We start from the raw sequence: 19,249 nt of genomic DNA on the forward strand, positions 1-19,249 counted from the left end.
GCCATTCATCCATTGAAGGACATCTTGGTTCTTTCCATAGTTTGGTGACTGTGGCCATTGCTGCTATGAACATTGGGGTACAGATGGCCCTTCTTTTCACTACATCTGTATCTTTGGGGGTAAATACCCAGTAGTGCAATTGCAGGGTCATAGGGTAGTTCTATTTTTAATTTCTTAAGGAATTTCCACACTGTTCTCCAAAGTGGCTGTACCAACTTGCGTTCCCCTTTCTCCACATCCTCTCCAACACTTGTTGTTTACTGTCTAGTTAATTTTGGCCATTCTAACTGGTGTAAAGTGGTATCTCAGTGTGGTTTTGATTTGAATCTCCCTGATGACTAATGATGATGAACATTTTTTCATGTGTCTGATAGCCATTTGTATGTCTTCATTGGACAAGTGTCTGTTCATATCTTCTGCCGAGTTTTTGACATGATTATCTGTTTTGTGTGTGTTGAGTTGGAGGAGTTTTTTATAGATCTTGGATATCAGCCCTTTTTACTGTCATTTGTGAATATCTTCTCCCATTCCATGGGTTGCCTCTTTGTTTTGTTCACTGTTTCCCTTACTGTGCAGAATCAAAGCTCTCATTTCTTTATTGGTCTTCTGCTTAGACTCTCCATTGCTGGGAGTGGTGTGTTGAGGTCTCCTGCTATTAATGTATTATTATCAGTATGATTCTTAATTTTGGTTGGCAGTTGGCTTATATAGTTGGCTGCTCCCATGTTAAGGGAATAGATATTTACAGTTGTTAGGGAAGACCCTTTAAGTATGACATATAGTGTCCCTCTGCATCTCTTACTACAGTATTTGGTTTAAAATCTAATTTGTGTGATATCAAAATTGCTACCCCTGCTTTCTTTTGAGGTCCATTGGCATGATAAATGGGTCTCCATCCTCTCACTTTCAATCTGGAGGTGTCTTTAGTTTCAAAATGAGTCTCTTGTAACTTGCGTATGGTTGGGTCCTGTCTTTTTATCCAGTCTGCAACCCTGTGCTGTTTCATGAGACCATTTAGGCCATTCACACTGAGGCTAACTATTGAAAGAGATTAATTTAGTACCACGATATTGCCTGTAAAGTCCCTGTTTCTATAGATTGTCTTTGTAAATTTCTGGTTTATGTTACTCTTGGGCTTTTCTTTTATAGAGTCCCCCTTAAAATTTCTTGCAGAGCTGGCTTGCTAATCACATCTTCTCTCAGTTTCTGCCAGCCCTGGAAGTTATTTATCTCTCTGTCTATTCTGAATGACAGACAGCCTTGCTGGATAAATATTCTTGGCTATATTTTTCTTATTTAGTACCCTGAATATGTCTTGCCAGCCTTTTCTGTCTTTCTAGGTCTCTGTGGTTAGGTCTAACATTATTCTGATGTTGCCCCCTCGATATGTAAGAAATCTTTTCCCCCTAGCTGATCTCAGGATAACTTCTTTGGTTCTGAGGTTTGTAGTTTTACTGTTATATGCTGGGATGCTGGTCTATTTTTTATTGATCTTGGTAGGGGTCCTCTCTGCCTCTTGGACACAACTGCTTATTTCCGTACTCAGATTAGGGAAGTTCTTGGCTATAATTTGCTCAAATATACCTTCTAGGCCTTTCTCTCACTCTCTAGCCACCTCCTCAGAGATCCCAATAATTCTGACACTGGAAAGTTTCATGGTGTCATTGATCTGTCTAAGTCTGATCTCATGGGCTTCTAGCTATTTATCCCTGTCCTCCTTGGCTTCTTTCCTTTCTGTCAATTTATCTTCGAGATCACGAATTAGTTCTTCTGTCTCATTTACCCTGGCTGTTACAATATCCAGTTTAAACTGCATCTCATTCATGCTTTTTTAAGTTTGGTCTGATTAGGTCTCATTTCTACGCTCAGAGATTCTATATTGTCACCAGTAGTTTTCTCAAGCCTAGCTATTGACTTCATAATTGCTGTCCTGAAGTGTCTCTCTGACATCTTGTTTATATCCATATCCATTAGGTCTGTGGCAGAAGCCATCATCTGTAGTTCTTTTCTTTGTTGGGAGGTCCTCCTCCTCGTCATCTTGTTGAGGGATGATTGAAGGAATGTACAGAGTCCAAAATATCAACCATGACTCAAGCAAGATGCACCCTGGGAAAATCCAGAGTGGTTGGAAGCCACTGCTGAAAAGACAAAGCAGAAGAAACACACAGCACAAGAATAAAATTTATAAAATTTAAAAAAAATTTAGAAAGAAATTAAAAATTTAAAGAAGGGGGCCTAGGGGCTGGGGGGGCTATAATCTCTCAGTGTGGACAAAGTCGGGTGTTTCAGTTGTTCCCGGGTGTAATTTGTTCTGTTTGTTAGAGGTCTCTACTTGCCAAATTACAGGTAAAGTAAAACTTGTGTATCTAATATATAAAAGAGAAATAAATAGGGAATAGGGAAAAAAAGGAGTATAATGAAGTATATACCCAAAAAATAGGTGGAAAAGTACAAGTTAAAAGCTACTATGAAGGATGATATAGTAAACATCTAGTTGAAATGACAAAAAGGTAAAAAGAAAAATCATAGAAGAAGCATAAGAGGAAGAATAAAAAGAAAACAGTTGTATCTGAAAAATAAGCTGTGAGGCAACAACTAGACCTCAATATACTATTTTCCCCTGGTGTTTACACCTTTATAGGAACCACAGGATTGTCGTTCTCTTGTTCTTCCAGACTGTCTTCTGGGGAAAGGGCCTGCCGCACCATTTCTCAGTAACTCTGCTTGAGCAGAGTTGCCCTGCCCCGTGTGTGTTTGGTGGGGACAGGCTGGGCTCCATGGAAACCGGTTTTTTGAGCTTTTGTTCCCTTGCAGTTTTCCACACCTCCTCCCAGGGTCTGAGCAAAAACGGCTGCACCCAAACCTCTGTCCAGAGCAGAGAAATCGCAGTCTGTTCTTGTCACTAAACCCTCCAAAACTGTCTCTGTTTCCGTATGTGTCCCTGAAAACCACCACCTCCCATAGTGCATACCCACAGCGACTCTGTCAGAGGTCGTCCCAGGGACCCAGGCATGTCCTGGCCCTTTGTGTTTCTAAAACCGCGAGCGGCCCCAGCCCCAGGTTCACACGCACACCTGCAGCGCCTAGATCTGCCTGAGCTGCTCTAAAGCCCTGCCCAGCTGCTACCATGCTGCGAGTTTTCATCCAGTCCCGGTGTGTAGGCCATTTTTGTGCTCCTGTGTTGTATTGCTTTACCGGTGCCAGCTTATGGCAGCTCCCTTCCTGTTCTGTTTATCTTTCAATACATCCACAGAATCAGGACTCCACCCTTCCTACCTTGGGACAGGTGGTGTTTTTCTGCTTGTAGAGATCCAGATATATATTCTTACATCTCAGGCTGATTTCATGGTTGTTCAGAATGGTTGGTAGATATCCAGCTAAAGTTAGGGGACCAGTTGATACTCCTCTGCCATCTTGCCTCCCTGTCTTGGATTAAAATTGATGCTAAGTTTCTTATCTCAGAAATAGCTGCATTTAGTGGTGTACTCTGAAACCAGCTATTCGTTTGATAATCACTTCCAGAATTCTCCTTATCACAGACACAGAATGTCAGTGAGCACTGGTGACATTTCATCAAAGCTTTTGAAACTAACTGCTTTCCAGTTTCATTTTTGCTGGGTCATAAGGAACCTGTTATTTTTCAAACCATTCTGGCCACAATAGGAGAAAGATTAAATGGAAACCTGGCCCAGCTCTGCCACTAACCAGAGCTATGACATTTAACCTACCTAGATTGCTCAGCTGAAACATAATTGCTCAAATCCTTTCCGGCTCTAACATTCTAGAAAGCCTCAAATATTATACATACAAGGAAAGTGGTGCTTCCACTGCTCACTATTTCTGTTCTGAGTTGTGACATTATAAATTCTCTATGCTTTGGGGAACATGGAACTTGAAGGACCTACTTAGCTACCTGTTTAATACTTGCATTAGCACACAATTGAATATTATGGGTCTAGATGATATGGTAAGTTCAGACCTTGTCCTATTAAGGAATGTGTTATTATTTATGGCCATTAACAAACCTGGGTGCCATGCATGCACTTGGCCCAACATGGACACACTCCTTTTCCAGCTTCTGTCTTAGGTATTGCAGACTGATGGACAGAAATGTCACCAGTAAGAGGACAGGGAGGTCTTCCTTTTCACCACACAATAGATGCTGTAAAATAATTTGGAGAATGTCCAGAGCTTTCCATGTCAAGTTACACCAGGCTTAGGTAAATACATTAAACACATTTTTTTAAAGTTCCTCTTTACTGTGTCCAGAGTAAATGAGGCACTCGCCACACTGATAGCCACCCAAAACCCTTCCAGCAGTGGGTGGGGAGCATATTGGTTTATTCACCCAGAAAATTGGAATTTAAGAAATATGAGCATTATCCCAGTTAAGCAAAATGAAATGAAAAGCAATATGAAAAAAAGTATCATTTTCATAGATACACTTTTACAGTCAGGAAGAAAGAATTTGCATTACAATATGTCTTTTACATGAGGTTTTGAGGGGCTAAGAACTGCTGCTTGCACGTGAGAAATTATGAGCATCAGTCCAACAACTAAGTACCATTTAGTGCATTTGGAAAACTTAAAACTGTGATTCCAAATTTGTTTGATGGAGACATGTTTCTGCAGGATCGAGACATGTTTCTGCAGGTGGTGGGGAGGAGGAGAAAAATAAGAATGGCAGAAAAAGGTCTGTGAGTGTTCAAATGGAAATATGCAGACATGATAACATCTGTTGGGAAGGTCTGAATATTTGTATAATACAGAATCTCTAAAGGGATTCTGGAGGTTGCGGTAGGCAGCCTGAGTTTAATCAGAGAAGTGGAGAGCCTCATTGATTTCTATGACATTTCCTGGGAGAATTAATAATGCTGATACGGAAAAGCTTCCTCTTCCCTTGAGGCCTTGAGAAGGGAATGGAGAGGTGACCACCTTTCAGTGTTAGCCATGATGATGCTGGGCAGTGGGTGGCTTTCTAAAGTGGCTGGCTCTGCTCCCTTACTCTTTAACACTGATGCCCAGAGTCCGCGGGTAGAGGGAAGCTTCCTTTCCAGAGTTTGGCTTTTTTCTTGCTTCTCTGTGAGCACCATCACCTTCCCAGGCACTAAAGCCAGGAGCAATTAATTAAGGGAGTGAACAGTTCTGCAAAATCCAGGCCAGGTGATGACTAGGGATTTGTTCACTCACCTCTCACCTGTGCTGTTGTTTTATATCAAATCTGCCTTTGCCTTATAAATAGAAGACCTGAATCTATCAGCAGATTTTATGTCCTGGAGAAATACTTACTCCTCCTTGCTGTATGCTTCCTCTGCTGTGTTTCGTGTCAAAGGGGAACGTGCTTCCTGATGTTTTATGGAACTGATCTATTTTATTCAGACTCCTCAGAATTTAAGAGCACCTCCTTAGGCAGGCTCAGGAGTTCCCATGGTGTGGCCAAATTGGTTCCATTCTTTCTCCCAAATAAAAGTGATACCAAAAGACAAATGCAAAATCTAGGTACCACAGCCCTCATGTTGTGTCAGTAAGGTGACAAATGGTAACCCACCAGTGCTTGGCACACAGTGTGTTCATTTAGTGTTTGAGTGTTTAATACACCACTTCCTAGTATACCAGTCCTCTTTCATATGAAGGCAGGAAGTGAGCCCCTACTATTACAGGGAAGCAAATTTGCCCTGAGCAAGGAAGAACCTTTTAGAATGAGAGCTATGTAAAGTTTAAAATCATTTGGGAGAGTGCTTTTTCTGTCGGTGGTGTTTAAGGAACTCAGGATGGCCCCAAGTCAGGGAAATGACAGGGGTGGAGTGAAGTGATTCAAACTGCCTGCTGACTCTGAGGTTCTGTAATCCTAAAGCAGGGGACTTGTCAGCCACCTGGAAATCTGCAGGTGTTAAAGACTGTAGGGCAGGGTTTGCATTGCCCTTAGACTAAACCCCCCTCAGGTTATTATAAAGCCTCCCCACCGTAAGTGAAATGGGAAAAGAAGAGAGTGAGAATGTTAGTTAAATAGTTTAATCAGAGCAGTTTTACAATTCTAAAATTAACAAGCAGACTTGTAATAAAAGAGCTCCAATGTTTGCAAAATGATCTTGCTTCCATTCTGAATCTCTTTTTTATTTGTAAAGATAAGCATTACATTTAAAAGGACTCGAAATGGAGTAATTGATAATTATCATCCATGTTTTTTGATGCAACTGATGAAATCCCTGAATGGATATTGCTTCAGCTTTGATATTAAAAAAATGGCCTGACAAGAAGTCCTTAATCAGCAACTGATCACAGGTGGCCAAAAGAAAGAGAAAAACCCAAAACTACTGTCAAGTTCATAATGTATCACATTGTTGGTGGATGACACTGGCTCCAAATATACAAGTAAGCCCACGACACTTTATTACTATGAATATAATTATCATGAAAGTTCTCTCACGTTGATCAACTTGCTTCTGGAGGTTTTCTTTGTTCTTTTAAACTTGCATAATAAACATGCAATGAATTATTTCTTTTGAAAGTATATTTTTTGCAGTCTTTTTGTTTTCATACAAAGATTTCATAAAGTTGCAGTGTTGCATCAGAGCATTACCAAAATAAGAGCGGGAGCACATGGGGAGGGTAAATGTGAATTTAGCGAATGAGAAGAGCCTCCTCTAGTCCTGAGACAGGCCACCCGTCTTTTTTTTTTTTAAAGGTGCACACAAACTGCTTTTCTTACCCTCCCCAACCAGAGAAAAGAATGAAGAAAAAAAAAAAAAAACACAAAATCAATCTAAGAAAAAAAAATCGACATAAAGAAAATAAAGATGTTTTTTCATGCACATATCTTCTGCATAGCTCAACCCACATATAGTAAGGCACTATTTCCCTTCGTAACTGGTGTCCACGGCAATCTCTTAAGTGCTACAGTGCTCTGTGACCATCAGAGAGTTCCTTTCAGGATGGTGAAATAAAGAGGCCGGATGAGTGTGGCTGTTATGCTTCTCTGTGACTGTCCCAAAGCTCAAGGGGACTTCCAGGAGTCTTGGAAGGAAATTGGTCTGTTGGCATTATGATCGAGAGTGTCTGAAACAGTGTTCTTTCCACAGTTCCTAGTTTGTCTGTGTAGGAGTTTAGGTTATTCTTCAGTCTTTATTCTCAAAGAAAATACAGAAGGTGGGGGGAAAAGCATGGTCAGGTCTTCAGAAACAGAGTTCACTGCTCCCAGAAAGAAGAGAATGCTGACAATTCACAAATTCAGCAGGATGTTTCCAGGAGAGCAGAGACAGAGGGAGAGAGACCGAGACAGAAAGAGTGAATGTGTATGTTTTGGTTTTGAGAGGTGATCGGAGTCTGAGTTTAATTTAGCTGGTCCTCATACTGTTTCCGGAAACAGTCCCCTGCTGGGAAAAATTCCCAGCACCTTTCTTGATACATCTTCCAGACATAAGATTCCTGGAAAAGTAAAGGAAATGTATTAATATCAGGTTTTTCCCCCCAAATCTGGGCATCACCACAAAACAGAAGACAGAAAGAAACGCAAATTTGTTGCATGTATATATCTAGGTAATTGTGTGATTATGCATAATTTACATGATTGGAAAAGCCCATATTCATTTAGAGTGTTCTTAACCATACCAGACCTCACTTCTATTAATAATCAGTCTTCATCTGGACCATAATCTAATTATGATTAAAAGAACTCTTAAAATTATATACCACAAATAAGTTTTTTTAAAGACATTACTATTAATTGTATCCTTCAAATTCAAACTATTAACAACTGGAGGCAAATATCTGCAGAGGGAGAATTTCAAATACTTAAGGAGAACCTTAGACATTTCATACAAAATTATTTTTAACTGACCCTCATAATGTGGGTTGAAGTTCATCTGAAATCATCTGCTGATTAAGCAATCACAAAGACATTATACTTAGCAAATCCCAAACTCAGCATGTTGAGCTAATAAAAGCTTAAAATTTTTATGTGAACTTACAATTTTACCCTTTCTACAAAGGCGATTTTTGGACACTCATCCAGGATAACAGGAATTTCTTTAGTAATACTACGACTAATATCTGAAAGTAATTCCAACTCTTCGTATTTCATGCACACATATGCCCACCGTGTATGGATTCTCTGTCACTTCTTTCAGAAGATGGTGTGTGGTCACTGTTTACCTACCTGTCCTGTGTGCTCTGTTTCATCTTTGTTTATGAGATACATCAGAAAAAACCTACAGATACAGAGAGACTAATCAGAAATGGATGGAATGGAAATGTCAAATACACAGATAATTCTGATTGGGCTACAAGCTATCTCTTCACTCTGTCGGGAGGCCAAAGAAATGGAACAAATGGCAAGGCAAAAAAACCAGCCAACCAACCAAACAAACATGCCATGGGAACCAAAAACTTAACCTTTTTTAAAAGTTTTTTTTTTCAGAGGAGCTAAAATGTGTGCACAGATCATGTTATTCCTCTTGAGAGCTGCTATCTGCCACGCTTGGTGCCATATCCCACCTTCAAGGGTATCCATATTTATTCACTCAGGGGCCAGGAATCCCAGTCCCCACTTAGAGAACCAGGGATCAAAAAGTTTAAATAACTTGCCAAATGCCTCAAGGCTGTGAATTCCAAAGCCTGCTTTTTTTTTTTTTTTTTTTTTCTTCCCTTTTTGCTACAATGCTACTCTGCATCTCTTCTGTTTGATACTAAAACTGGGTTAGAAAGTAAGAATTCTATTTTACCAAACCGCAGTTTGGGCTAGTTGTAAGCAATAGATTTCTGTGTGTTTTGTTTTTTTTTAAATGAAGCTTTTGACTCTGTTAAAATATAGTGCCTAAAGAGATAATAGTGCCTCAAGAGATCTGTAGGTTCTCAGAAAAGAAAAATGGAGATTTATAGATCTCTAGGAAGCAGCTGGAGTCTTCCTACTTGAAATGGGAAACATGGCCAATGCTCTCTGAGAGGCTAAGCATGTATTCCACTTATTCGAATTTTTCCATCTTTCCATTTCATGTTCTAGAAGGTATCGTTCACATGAATGGCTGCAAGTTCTTTTCTTAGGTGTACCTCCTCTTGGGGACAAGAGAACCACTAGCTGTGGGTCTTTCTCTCAAAGCCTGAGCCCAGTTGTATAAAGAAAAGGAAGCCATAGCTCTCTTCTGTTCCTGAGAGACAGGGAGAGGCTGAAGAGTCCGAGACAGGCACACTCACAGGTAATTGGCCAGATTGTGTTCCTGTAAAGTGTGAGTTTCAAAGCCGTGTGGTACTGTGTCGAAGTAATCGTTGCCTATCCCACAGATAAAGCATTTGGTCTAGAAGACAAAGGGAAATATTAAAATGTCAGATATCAAAAAGCAAAACAAAGGAACACACAACTCCCCAATGGGGCAGCTGTTTGGTTTACTCTGTATTGTATAAGGTCATGAGGGAAGACTGTGCTAAGCACATGAGTATTAATGTAACTGTGGCCTCAAGATACAGCCCTGTATCTTGCTGGAGGCTTAAAGGACATAGGTACCAGCGACAAGTAACAGATGGAGAAAGAAGGGTCCATAATGATGGTGGTAAAGCTCTGTCTTTTCCTTATTTTCTCTCCCCCAAGTGAGAATGCCCAAGACTTAGCGATCACTCTTGTTCATGACATTGACTGAAATTAGGTAGGTAGGTGTGTCCTCAACGAAGACCACAAACTTGGTACCTACCTGAACAAAGTCTGATGACCCAGGGGAGAAAGGTACAGATGACTCACATTTGGGGAGGGCCAAATCAAATACCAGGCTGTGGGGTGTTCAGTCCACGCCTGAGAAGGTCTGCCGTGTGCCAGGCACCGTGCTAGATACAGAATTAACCAGTGAACAGGTACTGGGGTAACTTTCTACTCTAGAGATAGGATGCTGCTCCTTCTGCTCCCTGCTCGTTCGCACCGCATCTCTTAGAGCGGCACCTGCTTAGGTCTGCCATCCACGGGACTGGCATGCAAGACCCCCCAAGAAGCAGGCTTTCTGTTTTATTATTAGAATTTTTTATGTATCAACTGGAGTGAATTTAATCATTGTGGCCTTCATGTGGCTCCAGATGCTCATCTTCCTTGCAAATTAGAAACTATTTAATATCACTAAAGGCATATTTACGATGCCTTAGATTTTAGGGCCTCGACTAGAGGTGATTTAAGATAATTTATTGAATTCTCTCTGCCTTATTGATCAACGACTGTGGACAGCGATAGGCCACATTCAGCAGTAGGTCTTTACGGCACTCGATGGGCTCACACATGACAGCTCACCCATGGACTTGCCCTTCCTCTGTTACCTCTCGTAGTTACTCTGGGTGTAACTGAGCCACCATCTGTCTGGTAGCTCACGCTGGAATTCTGGGAATCGTTCCCGCTTGCTCCAAACCCCTTGTCCTCTGCATCTTGCCAATCACCCACTTGTCACACCGACTCCAAAGTACTGCTTGAATCCGTTCTGGCTCCTACATCTTTGATTTCTTCAGCAGGAGCCTCATAATCTCTGCCTGAAAAAAATGCTCACAGCCCACTTCTCTGGCCCTGATCTTCCCAGTTGCTAATGTACTCCCTACGTTTTAAGCCATAGTAATCTTTGCAAAATGTAACCCCCCCCCCCCCGTAACCTGCTTAAAACCCATTTCTGGTTTTCCACAGCCTCTAAGTTCTATAAAGTTCTCCTCTGAGTTATTAGAAAGGACTCAACATAGGGCTCTGCAGTTGCCTGCTTACTTGTCAGTGAATCCATCATTTTGAATGGGTGGTTCTCCCTCTCCTTGAGGGGTTGATGGTGCCTTATTACTTTGCACACACCTGGAGCCCCACAGTTCCCGCCTAGCAAACTGGTCAGTGGTATGCACTGCCTGGATCGGAAGCAGGCTAAGGCAGTCCCCTGTTGCTTATGTCTTCCACCTACTTTCTCCCACATTTATGAATCTTGGATAAAGACAGTAGGGGAGACAAGTGCCCACAGCAACAAAGCCGAGTCAGCCACAGAAAGACTCACCTCCATGTCTTCTTTGACTTGCTCCTGTTGGTCTCTTAGTTCTCCAAAAGCATCGATAATTAAACCTAGTGTTCAATAAAAACACACTCTAATCTTTATCAACCAGAGAAGAATAATTAAATTCACAGCCCCTTGGCTAATCCTTCCAAGGACAGGGAAAATGTACAGCCATGCCGGGAGAGGTTCAGTGTGGCACAGGTTGTGAGCACACACCCGATACTCCTCCCAGGGCAGCAGCCTTCTCTCTGGGGGCAGGAAAGGGGTTTCAAAATGAAGGGACAGAGCAGGAAAAACCCTTTGTTACCTTGGCACACAGAGGATAGGTTTCCTGCTACTTCACTGTGAGAAAGAGCACTTGTGATTTCTGGTTGGAAAGTGCCAAAAACTCCACTAATGAGATTTTCGAGTACCAATTTGGAAATCAAACATTACCATATTAACTGAGGAACGTGCCTCAAATCATTCTTTTCACAAATTCCTGACAGATAAACTCACTAGCACATTATTAACCGTGTCAGCCAGAAATTTACTGCCCTGCGCTATTTTCCCTCAGACCCTTTTCCTTCTGGGACTCACGGGCTGCACCTCTTCCAAGGGATTTATGAGTTTGCTCTCTTATAAAACACATCATTGTTACACTCAATGAAGACAGGATGGACTATGAATCCTTTAAACTTGTTCGTGTATTTTACTGGAAAAAAATTACAGTACCGTTTTGTGCCTGTACGACCTGGAGGATAATATCATGTTCACAGACATTTAATTCAAGCCAGGATCAATGGATGAACAGAAAGAGGTAAGTAAGAGTGATTTTTCTGAGGGAGGAAAACACCACATCGCAAGCGTCCCTGGAGTGAAGGGAAGAACTGGGGGGTCAGTATGGCATTCAGCTTTTAAGTGAGGGCTCTGGGGCCAGACACCCTGCCTGGGTTTGGATTCCAGCCCTGACACTTCTTAACTGTGTCCTTTGGCCAAGTTACTTAGACTTGTTATGGCTCAGTTTCTGGAAATGTAAAAACCACATTCTCACTGGGTGTGTGAGGGTAGAGTTCATACCTGTGGCAGGCACGTAACAGATACCCAACAATGGTAGCCTTAAGATTATTTAGGAAGCACAATCTTGAATTAGGTACTATCTGGATACTTGTGTATAAATATCACTTCTTTTAAAAGAAAAAAAAATTTTCAATCATCTACTGTAGCTTAGAGATTTATATAATTTGCATCTGAAAGATCCAAAGGAGTTAAACTGCTCACCCACCCAACACTGTGTCAGTAAGTGGCAGGGCAGAGAGTCAAACTGAGGGAAGTGCTTCTTTTATCAGGTTATGGGAAAAGAGCCCCATACCCACCTTCCCCTACACCCAGGGTCCCATGCTTTTTTGATTTTCCTTCTACAGACTTTGAAGGAAGAAATCCTGAAAGGAAAAATTCTATTTGGCTTATGCAGAGAGCACTTGACATTCCTACCCCACCTTAATGTTAACTTAAACAACAGGTGGCTCAAATTCTAGATCCTCTGGTGCTTCAGTGAAGACAATGCTTACCTTGTATTATGGCCAAGAGAATGACAATCACGAAGAAGAAGAAGGTGATGTCAAAGATGATTCGATAGATCTCATATTCATCGCCTGCTGGGTCTTCGATTTCATCACCGATCCCTCCTCCAGCACGTACCCCGACATACATGTGGAACATATAGCACTGGAAAGGAGAGAACGGTCACTGCTTGAGGAACACTGCAAACCTAAGATTCTCCCTCTAGTTCCTAATCCTCACTCTGGAAGTGGTGAGAACCTTTGCATTCTACGTTGCGTCTTTTTGTTTCAGTATCTGTGATTGTGACGCAAATACTTGGCTCCTACACTCCGCTGCCTTTTAAACAAAACCCTGCACTGCACACTCTGCTTAGCACCTTCTGTCACACTTTGCGGAGAATGAAAAATACCTCACTAGCATCTGGCATAAGGTGATCCTATTAAGATCACATTAAAGTCCACAAATCTATGTTTAATCACTCTGTTCATGTTTTTAGCATAATAGACATAGGGAGGAGGAAGTAAAAGTAAGTGTATAATCGGATGGAATCTCAGAAATTTAAACTAGAAAAAACCAAACTCCATAACCCTCAACATCCCCTCATCTGTCATGTGTGGAATGTGATGCTGAAATTTTTCTACTCGAACGTGAATAATAATGAAGAGAGGAGAGGCAGGGAAGAAATAACAGCTCATTGTTTAAAGTGTGAAATATTAAAGCAACCAGTAATAAGTACAGCTTCAAGTGCCTGCTGCAGAACAGGGAGGGGTTTCTCAGCATCAGCCCGGTTGACATTCTGGGCCAGATCACTCTTTGTGTGGGGTCTGTCCTATACGTCATAGGATATTTTTTTTTCATCATGGGATATTTTAAAAGGATCTCTAGCCTCCACCCACTCAATGCCAGTCGCACCCCATCCTGCAGATAACCAAAAGTGTCTGCAGACATTGCCAGGTGTCCCCTGGGGGGCAAAATCAGAACAGTTGAGAATCAGTGGCTGTAAGCATCCATGGTTGATCTTTATTCAGGGTAATTTCATACTCTCCATGTTGGGGCCTCAGATACAGTGACACTTAACCCCTCTCTGGTGATCAGTCATGGCTCCCAAATACCACCCTCCACCCTAACCATGCCCCTCAGATAAACTATCCCAAATTCTAGATCTTGGTTTGCACATGCTCCTTACCTTGAAAAATCATTCCACGTTTGTTTTTTTTTTCCCAAAGATTTTCAAAGATTTTATTTATTTGACAGATCACAAGTAGGCAGAGAGAGAGAGGAAGGGAAGCAGGCTCCCTGCTGAGCAGAGAGCCCCATGTGGGCTCCATCGCAGGACCCTGAGATCATGACCTGAGCCGAAGGCAGAGGCTTTAACCCACTGAGCCACCCAGGTGCCCCTCACTCTACATTCTTATGCATTCCTTTCATCCCTTCTACCCTCAGTGAATAACCCTCCATGAGACTTTCTTAAACTGTTCCAGACACTCTGATTTACCCAACTGATGTCACCCAACAGTGCAAGACACATTTACCCACTGTCTGCCATAATGAAGGGAGCAAAGGCCTTGAAAGTGTTCTCTTGGGGAAACATCACAATCCCCTGAATTTCTTCTACATTTCTGGCCATTCCTTCTGAGCCTCCTTGGCCACTTCTTCATCTCCCTGTCTTTTCATGAACCAGTGCCCTAGAACTGGGTTCTCTGACCTCTGTTCTTTTAGGACACTTCCTAGGGGAATGTGCCCAGGTTCATACTTAAGTTCTCATCTCTGCGCTAATCACTTAAATACATTTCTGTTTACATCATGGGTCTCCTTCCTGAATTCCATCCAGACTTGTATCTCCAATTCACCTAGTTTTGGTGCTTTATGATCTCTCCCACTCAACTAGGATTGGTTTCATTACAAGAACTATTTTGGTTACTGCTCTATTATCAGTTCCTAGAAGAAGGTCAACACATGATAGGAACTTACAAATCACTTGTGGGATGAACAAGGAGTGAAAAATCATGACTGATCAGTGTTCTCATGGAGACTTCACTGCCTCAACCTATATAAACCTCAGATTCTCAGATCACCTTAAAAAGCACGAACTGCAGTCATAGAACCGGCAGCAAGGGGACACCACAATGCTCAATAGTTCAACAGCTAATAGTGATATAGCTAAAAAGTTTCCTGGGTCAGATGCCTGGAATTTAATGAACAAAATTTTTAAAAAACTGGGTCACTCAGAAAGGAAGTTTGTCAGCCTGGCACACAATGAACAGAGTATATCACAAGGCAGCTCTACACCCACCCCTACCCCTGGCCAACCCAGAACTGTTCTGGAGCTCAGGTATGGGGCCGCTCTTGCAGAGAGGCCTAGAAAGCCAATCTTTAGAGCCCAATGAGACCAGTGGTGCCTAAACTAAACTACGCATCTGTATCACCTACAGGCATAAACACTGGGAATTCCTGGTACTCCCTACTGAACTAAACTCTGGAAGTAAAATTTTGAAGACCATCTCTTAAAAAAATATCCCTCGGGACATTGCATTAATTTCCAATAACTGTCTAAAGCAGTGCTTGAAACTCAGAACAGTGGATCTATAGGAAGAGGAAATTTTATTTTCACTATATACTCTTGCATACTGTTAGGATTATTTTTACCATAAGCATTTTTATTAAGAAAAAAGATCAGGCTGTATATTTTTCTCTAAATCTGTCTTCATATGTGCTTAGTTGTGGGCATGGGAAATAATTATTGCAGCTGCCTACTCTTTACTTAGTGAACTAACATAGGCCATCCTTTCCTGGCTTCACCATACTTAGCCAGGTATGTAACTCCTCTGTGGGATGGAGACTCAGTTCTGACACTCTGCCTGGCTCTGGTCTAGCACTTCTCCATATCCAGTTCTGGCCCTTTGGCTGCCACACTCCTGCTATATCCATATTGGGCCAACAGTGTAACACTGCAATGCCCATCCAGGTTCTGTAATGTCCTAGCTCTCCAAGTCCTGCTTCTTTGACAAGTAGGGGATGAAGATCATCTAGCTCCTTACTTTTAGTAAATCTTGCTAACCAAGACTTTGGATTATAATTTGGCTTCCAATATAGAGTTTGTATTGACATGTGGCACAAACTCTTAACAAGTAGGGTGTTGGTATTCTGACTCATACTTCTGACTCTTAGGAGCCTGGTTAATTTGAGTCTGTCCTCAAATGAACGATTCATTTTTATTTTCTAGACATGCACAGCTGGAGACAAGACCATGGAATGATGCTAAATTACCAAAGTAAGTGTCTACTATTTACTATTCTCAGATTTTCAGATCTCATTCATCTAGCCTCTCCCAGCAATAGCCCAGTCTCTCTACTCGCCTTCATTCTGTGACAACTCTGATGCCAGAAAAGGCATTCACCAGCAATACTTATGGCCATGCTGAAAAGATAAGTAGTCTTAGGGATTTAATTATTTAGGTTTAATAAGATAGTACATTTTAAAAGAATAAAATGCATGGTTCACTTCTGGAATTTTTGATACTGATTTTACCAACCTTAACCTTCACTACCTGCTGAAATAGCAGGTAGATGGCTGCTAGGGTGGACTGTGAGATAGTGTGGTAAACACCCAGAAACATGGGGCTTTCAGGCTTTTAGTTGTCAGGTTCTCATTCTGCTTCTGAAAACAGGAAACCTCTTGTTCAGCTTCCTTTTCATAAAATCAGCTCAAACCTGATCATCAGAGCTTGGAGAATGGGAAGTAATTCCAGGAGACAAACAGATATACTTTGTTCAGAGAATCTGAGTCACAAGGAAGGAGGGTGCCTGGCATTACAAACACTGGACACAGTTGTTAATTCTCAAGATCTACTATTCTATGGCTTCTGTCACCAGTCACTCATTTCAGTGGTTTCATTCCGGAGTTAAGCACTGTTTGCAACAGCTGTAGGAAACACAGGAGAAACAGTTCCTGGTGGATTGGTGAAGATCTTTATAAGATCTTTATCCTGATCCAAAAAATGGGGGTCGGGGGGAAGGCCACGGGGAGAAATAGAGATAGAGACCGAGATTACTTGTTGGGAGAGTAAAATAAGTGATTCAGAATAGTGGCACCCATGTGGCTCAGTCGGTTAAGCACCCAACTCCGGATTTTGGCTCAGGTCATGATCTTAGGGTCCTGGGATTAAGCCCCATGTAGGACTCCCCATTCGAGCTAGGAGGTCTTTGTCTCCCTCTGCCCCTCCCCTGACTCACTCTGCTTGCTAGCATGCTCTCATTCTCTAAAATGAATAAATAAATCTTAAAAAAACAAAAAAACCTAAGCTGGTTACTTACCTAGGAGTGACTCCTTATCTCAACCACCTGGAAAGTTTTTTGGTTTTTTGTTTGGTTGGTTGCTTTTTTTTTCCCCCCCAAATACACAGGTCTTGACAACTCCCTTATAGTATCTGATTCAGGGGATCTGGGGTCTTCCCACAGACCTATGGATTTGTAAAGAGCTGCCCTGGTGAATCCTGTGTGTCTTGGAAGTTAAGAACCACCCCTTTGGAGATGAATGTCTTTATATATATGTCAAGCCAGTCTCCCTGGCTATCTAGCTAAAATCATCTCTCTACCCAGGACTCTGGAACTTTGGATCATTTTTCACTTTTTCCTCTTACATTCTTGGAGAGGAGGTTCAAATTCTCTCAGGATACTGCTGGCTTAATTAGATTTTCAGGCTCAAAACACCAGGCATGGCCGTGCCTTTTTCCCCTGGTGAGTTGTGGGTACTTACTGCAGGGTATGGGTAATATAGAGAGCACAAACGAATATCGCCCTGACATGTGTTTGTTGAGGCGGCTCATAAAGGTGGGAGGAGCAACAGTCAGCAAAGGTAAACTTTTGGAGCTTTTAAAAGTAATTAAAGAACATTACTCCTGGTTCTGTATATTAGGGACGTTAGGCCTATAGACATGGGAGAAAGTAGGTCATGAATTAAAACTTTTGCATGCTAAAGGAAAACCAATTCCCATTACTATATGGTCTACTTGGACTCTTATTCGCTTCGTTCCAGACCTTTTGCAAACCCCAGTGTCTCAGGTAAAAATTGAAAATGGGGTGGGCCCAGGTGGAACATAAATCAGTATTTAAACTAAGTTATCTGCACTAAATGTAAAACTTACTCTGTAGAGGTTTGCTGAAGGTCAAATAAGCTCATATTATCTCTTGGAATTTGTTAACAAAAAGATGACTAAACTAATAGTTGTCTTTCTCAAAGTTTTCATGGGTAATTGTTAAGATAGCTTTTGAAGTCTTCAGTAACCTGAAACTTTAGTTTTGCTTGGATGACAAATGAAATTAAATTGGTTGGACATCTAGGTCTTTTCGAAATGGGATAAAATGCTAAAGCATTGATTACTGGACATAGTTTTGTGCTTTTGACTTACTGCAAAGAACTAAGGATATTTAAATCTGTTGGTAAACATGTTTTGTGCTTAACTAATTCACAGTTTGATATCTAAAGAATTCTGGTGTAACAGTTTACAATTGGCTACTCCTTAGTCTTCACTGAAGATTAAGGTCTCTAAAGAGTGCAAAATTCTGCTAACTGTAACTAAGACTGATGGAAATAAGGGAATCAACTCTATATGTGGAAAAGTAGGAGATATGTAAGACAGATAAGGAATGGGAATGCATTTTTGTTGAACATAAAAGAAGGTAATTTTGTCCTAAATGAGATGGTTGTTTGGAAAGAAATGGCTTGGGACAAAATCTGAATGCAAAGGAAAGTTGTAGAAAGTTTGTGAAGGGAAATCTTTGGAAATTAATTTTAGATGTGTTCAGGATGGACTAAGATTGAAATGAATGAATTTTAAAGACACTGGTATAAGACTGAAAGTCGGCTTTCGCTCTGTTCAAAAAGACAAAGCATTCTCAACTGTTGTTCTGCTCTTGATAAAAAAAATTCTGCAAATAGTTGTTTGCTTTCCTTCCTGCCTACAAAAACCAGTTTCTGTGTCTTACCTTTATCAGGTTTTAAGGTCCCTGAACTATTTAGGCATGTGCTTTAAAACCTCCTAAGGTTTTAACAAACATCCCCAAGATTTAAATCATGAACAAAGTCTTAATAACTAATTAAGCTTGCTTGTTTGGTATATAATGTTCTAGTTCTGGCTATTAAAGTGTTATGTGTCACAGAATTAGACTTTCCTTGTCTAATTATATCATAGTGAACTTTTCTATCAGATCATTAACAATGTCCATTTCTGAGGGGTTTTTTTTGTTGTTTATAATCGTTCTTACTCTCTGGTAAAATGAGTTTCATTTCAAGGAGAGTCCCATGAAGGACTTTTAGGACAATACAGGTATTCAGTATCTCTAAGATCAGAACTGAAATATTTCCACAGCTAACTAAAGCTGCATTCAAGCTAAACCAGAATAACTAACATGGAACTAAATAAAGAGTTTATAGTGTTGTGACTCTTGTTTGAAATGTTGCTGGTTCTCTAATGTTTGCTCTTCCAGACTAAGGAAACTTTTTCTTAAGATATCTGTGACTTGTAGAAGTGTAAAAATACTCATTTGTAAACAAATCAAAGCATTCAATCTTTCTCTCTACCCATACCCTCAAATTCAAAGGTCTCAGTGAGTATTCTTTCTTCCATGATAATCCTGGTCATTTGCATAAGTTCAGTAAGAATCTGTTCTTGTAACAGGACACCACTGGAAACATGGGTCATTTTACCAAGGCGTTGACTA

General features: G+C 41.1%; 1 protein-coding gene and 1 long non-coding RNA gene across 10 annotated transcripts in view; one reads left to right on the forward strand and one right to left on the reverse strand.

Moving 5' to 3' along the window:
- Positions 1-6,762: 6,762 nt before the first annotated feature.
- The window catches only part of RYR2 (ryanodine receptor 2), a 740,314-nt gene continuing 727,827 nt past the window's right edge, over positions 6,763-19,249 (reverse strand). For all 9 annotated transcript variants that reach the window (XM_032883093.1, XM_032883091.1, XM_032883088.1 and 6 more), the window contains 5 exons: positions 12,539-12,695; positions 10,992-11,056; positions 9,190-9,290; positions 8,156-8,207; positions 6,763-7,425 (listed from right to left, as the gene is read on the reverse strand). In XM_032883093.1, coding sequence (XP_032738984.1) covers positions 7,330-7,425; positions 8,156-8,207; positions 9,190-9,290; positions 10,992-11,056; positions 12,539-12,695 — 471 coding nt within the window. In that variant the 3' untranslated portion in view covers positions 6,763-7,329. The remainder of the gene's footprint in view (positions 7,426-8,155; positions 8,208-9,189; positions 9,291-10,991; positions 11,057-12,538; positions 12,696-19,249) is intronic.
- Positions 11,662-19,132, forward strand: LOC116882584. The gene is made up of 4 exons (XR_004385667.1): positions 11,662-11,787; positions 12,442-12,780; positions 15,754-15,801; positions 19,016-19,132. It is a non-coding gene; the product is annotated as an uncharacterized LOC116882584 (long non-coding RNA).

This window comes from Lontra canadensis, unplaced genomic scaffold, assembly GCF_010015895.1.
Source record: "Lontra canadensis isolate GAN:19392208 unplaced genomic scaffold, GSC_riverotter_1.0 scaffold85, whole genome shotgun sequence".
NCBI classification, from domain to species: Eukaryota; Metazoa; Chordata; class Mammalia; order Carnivora; family Mustelidae; genus Lontra; species Lontra canadensis.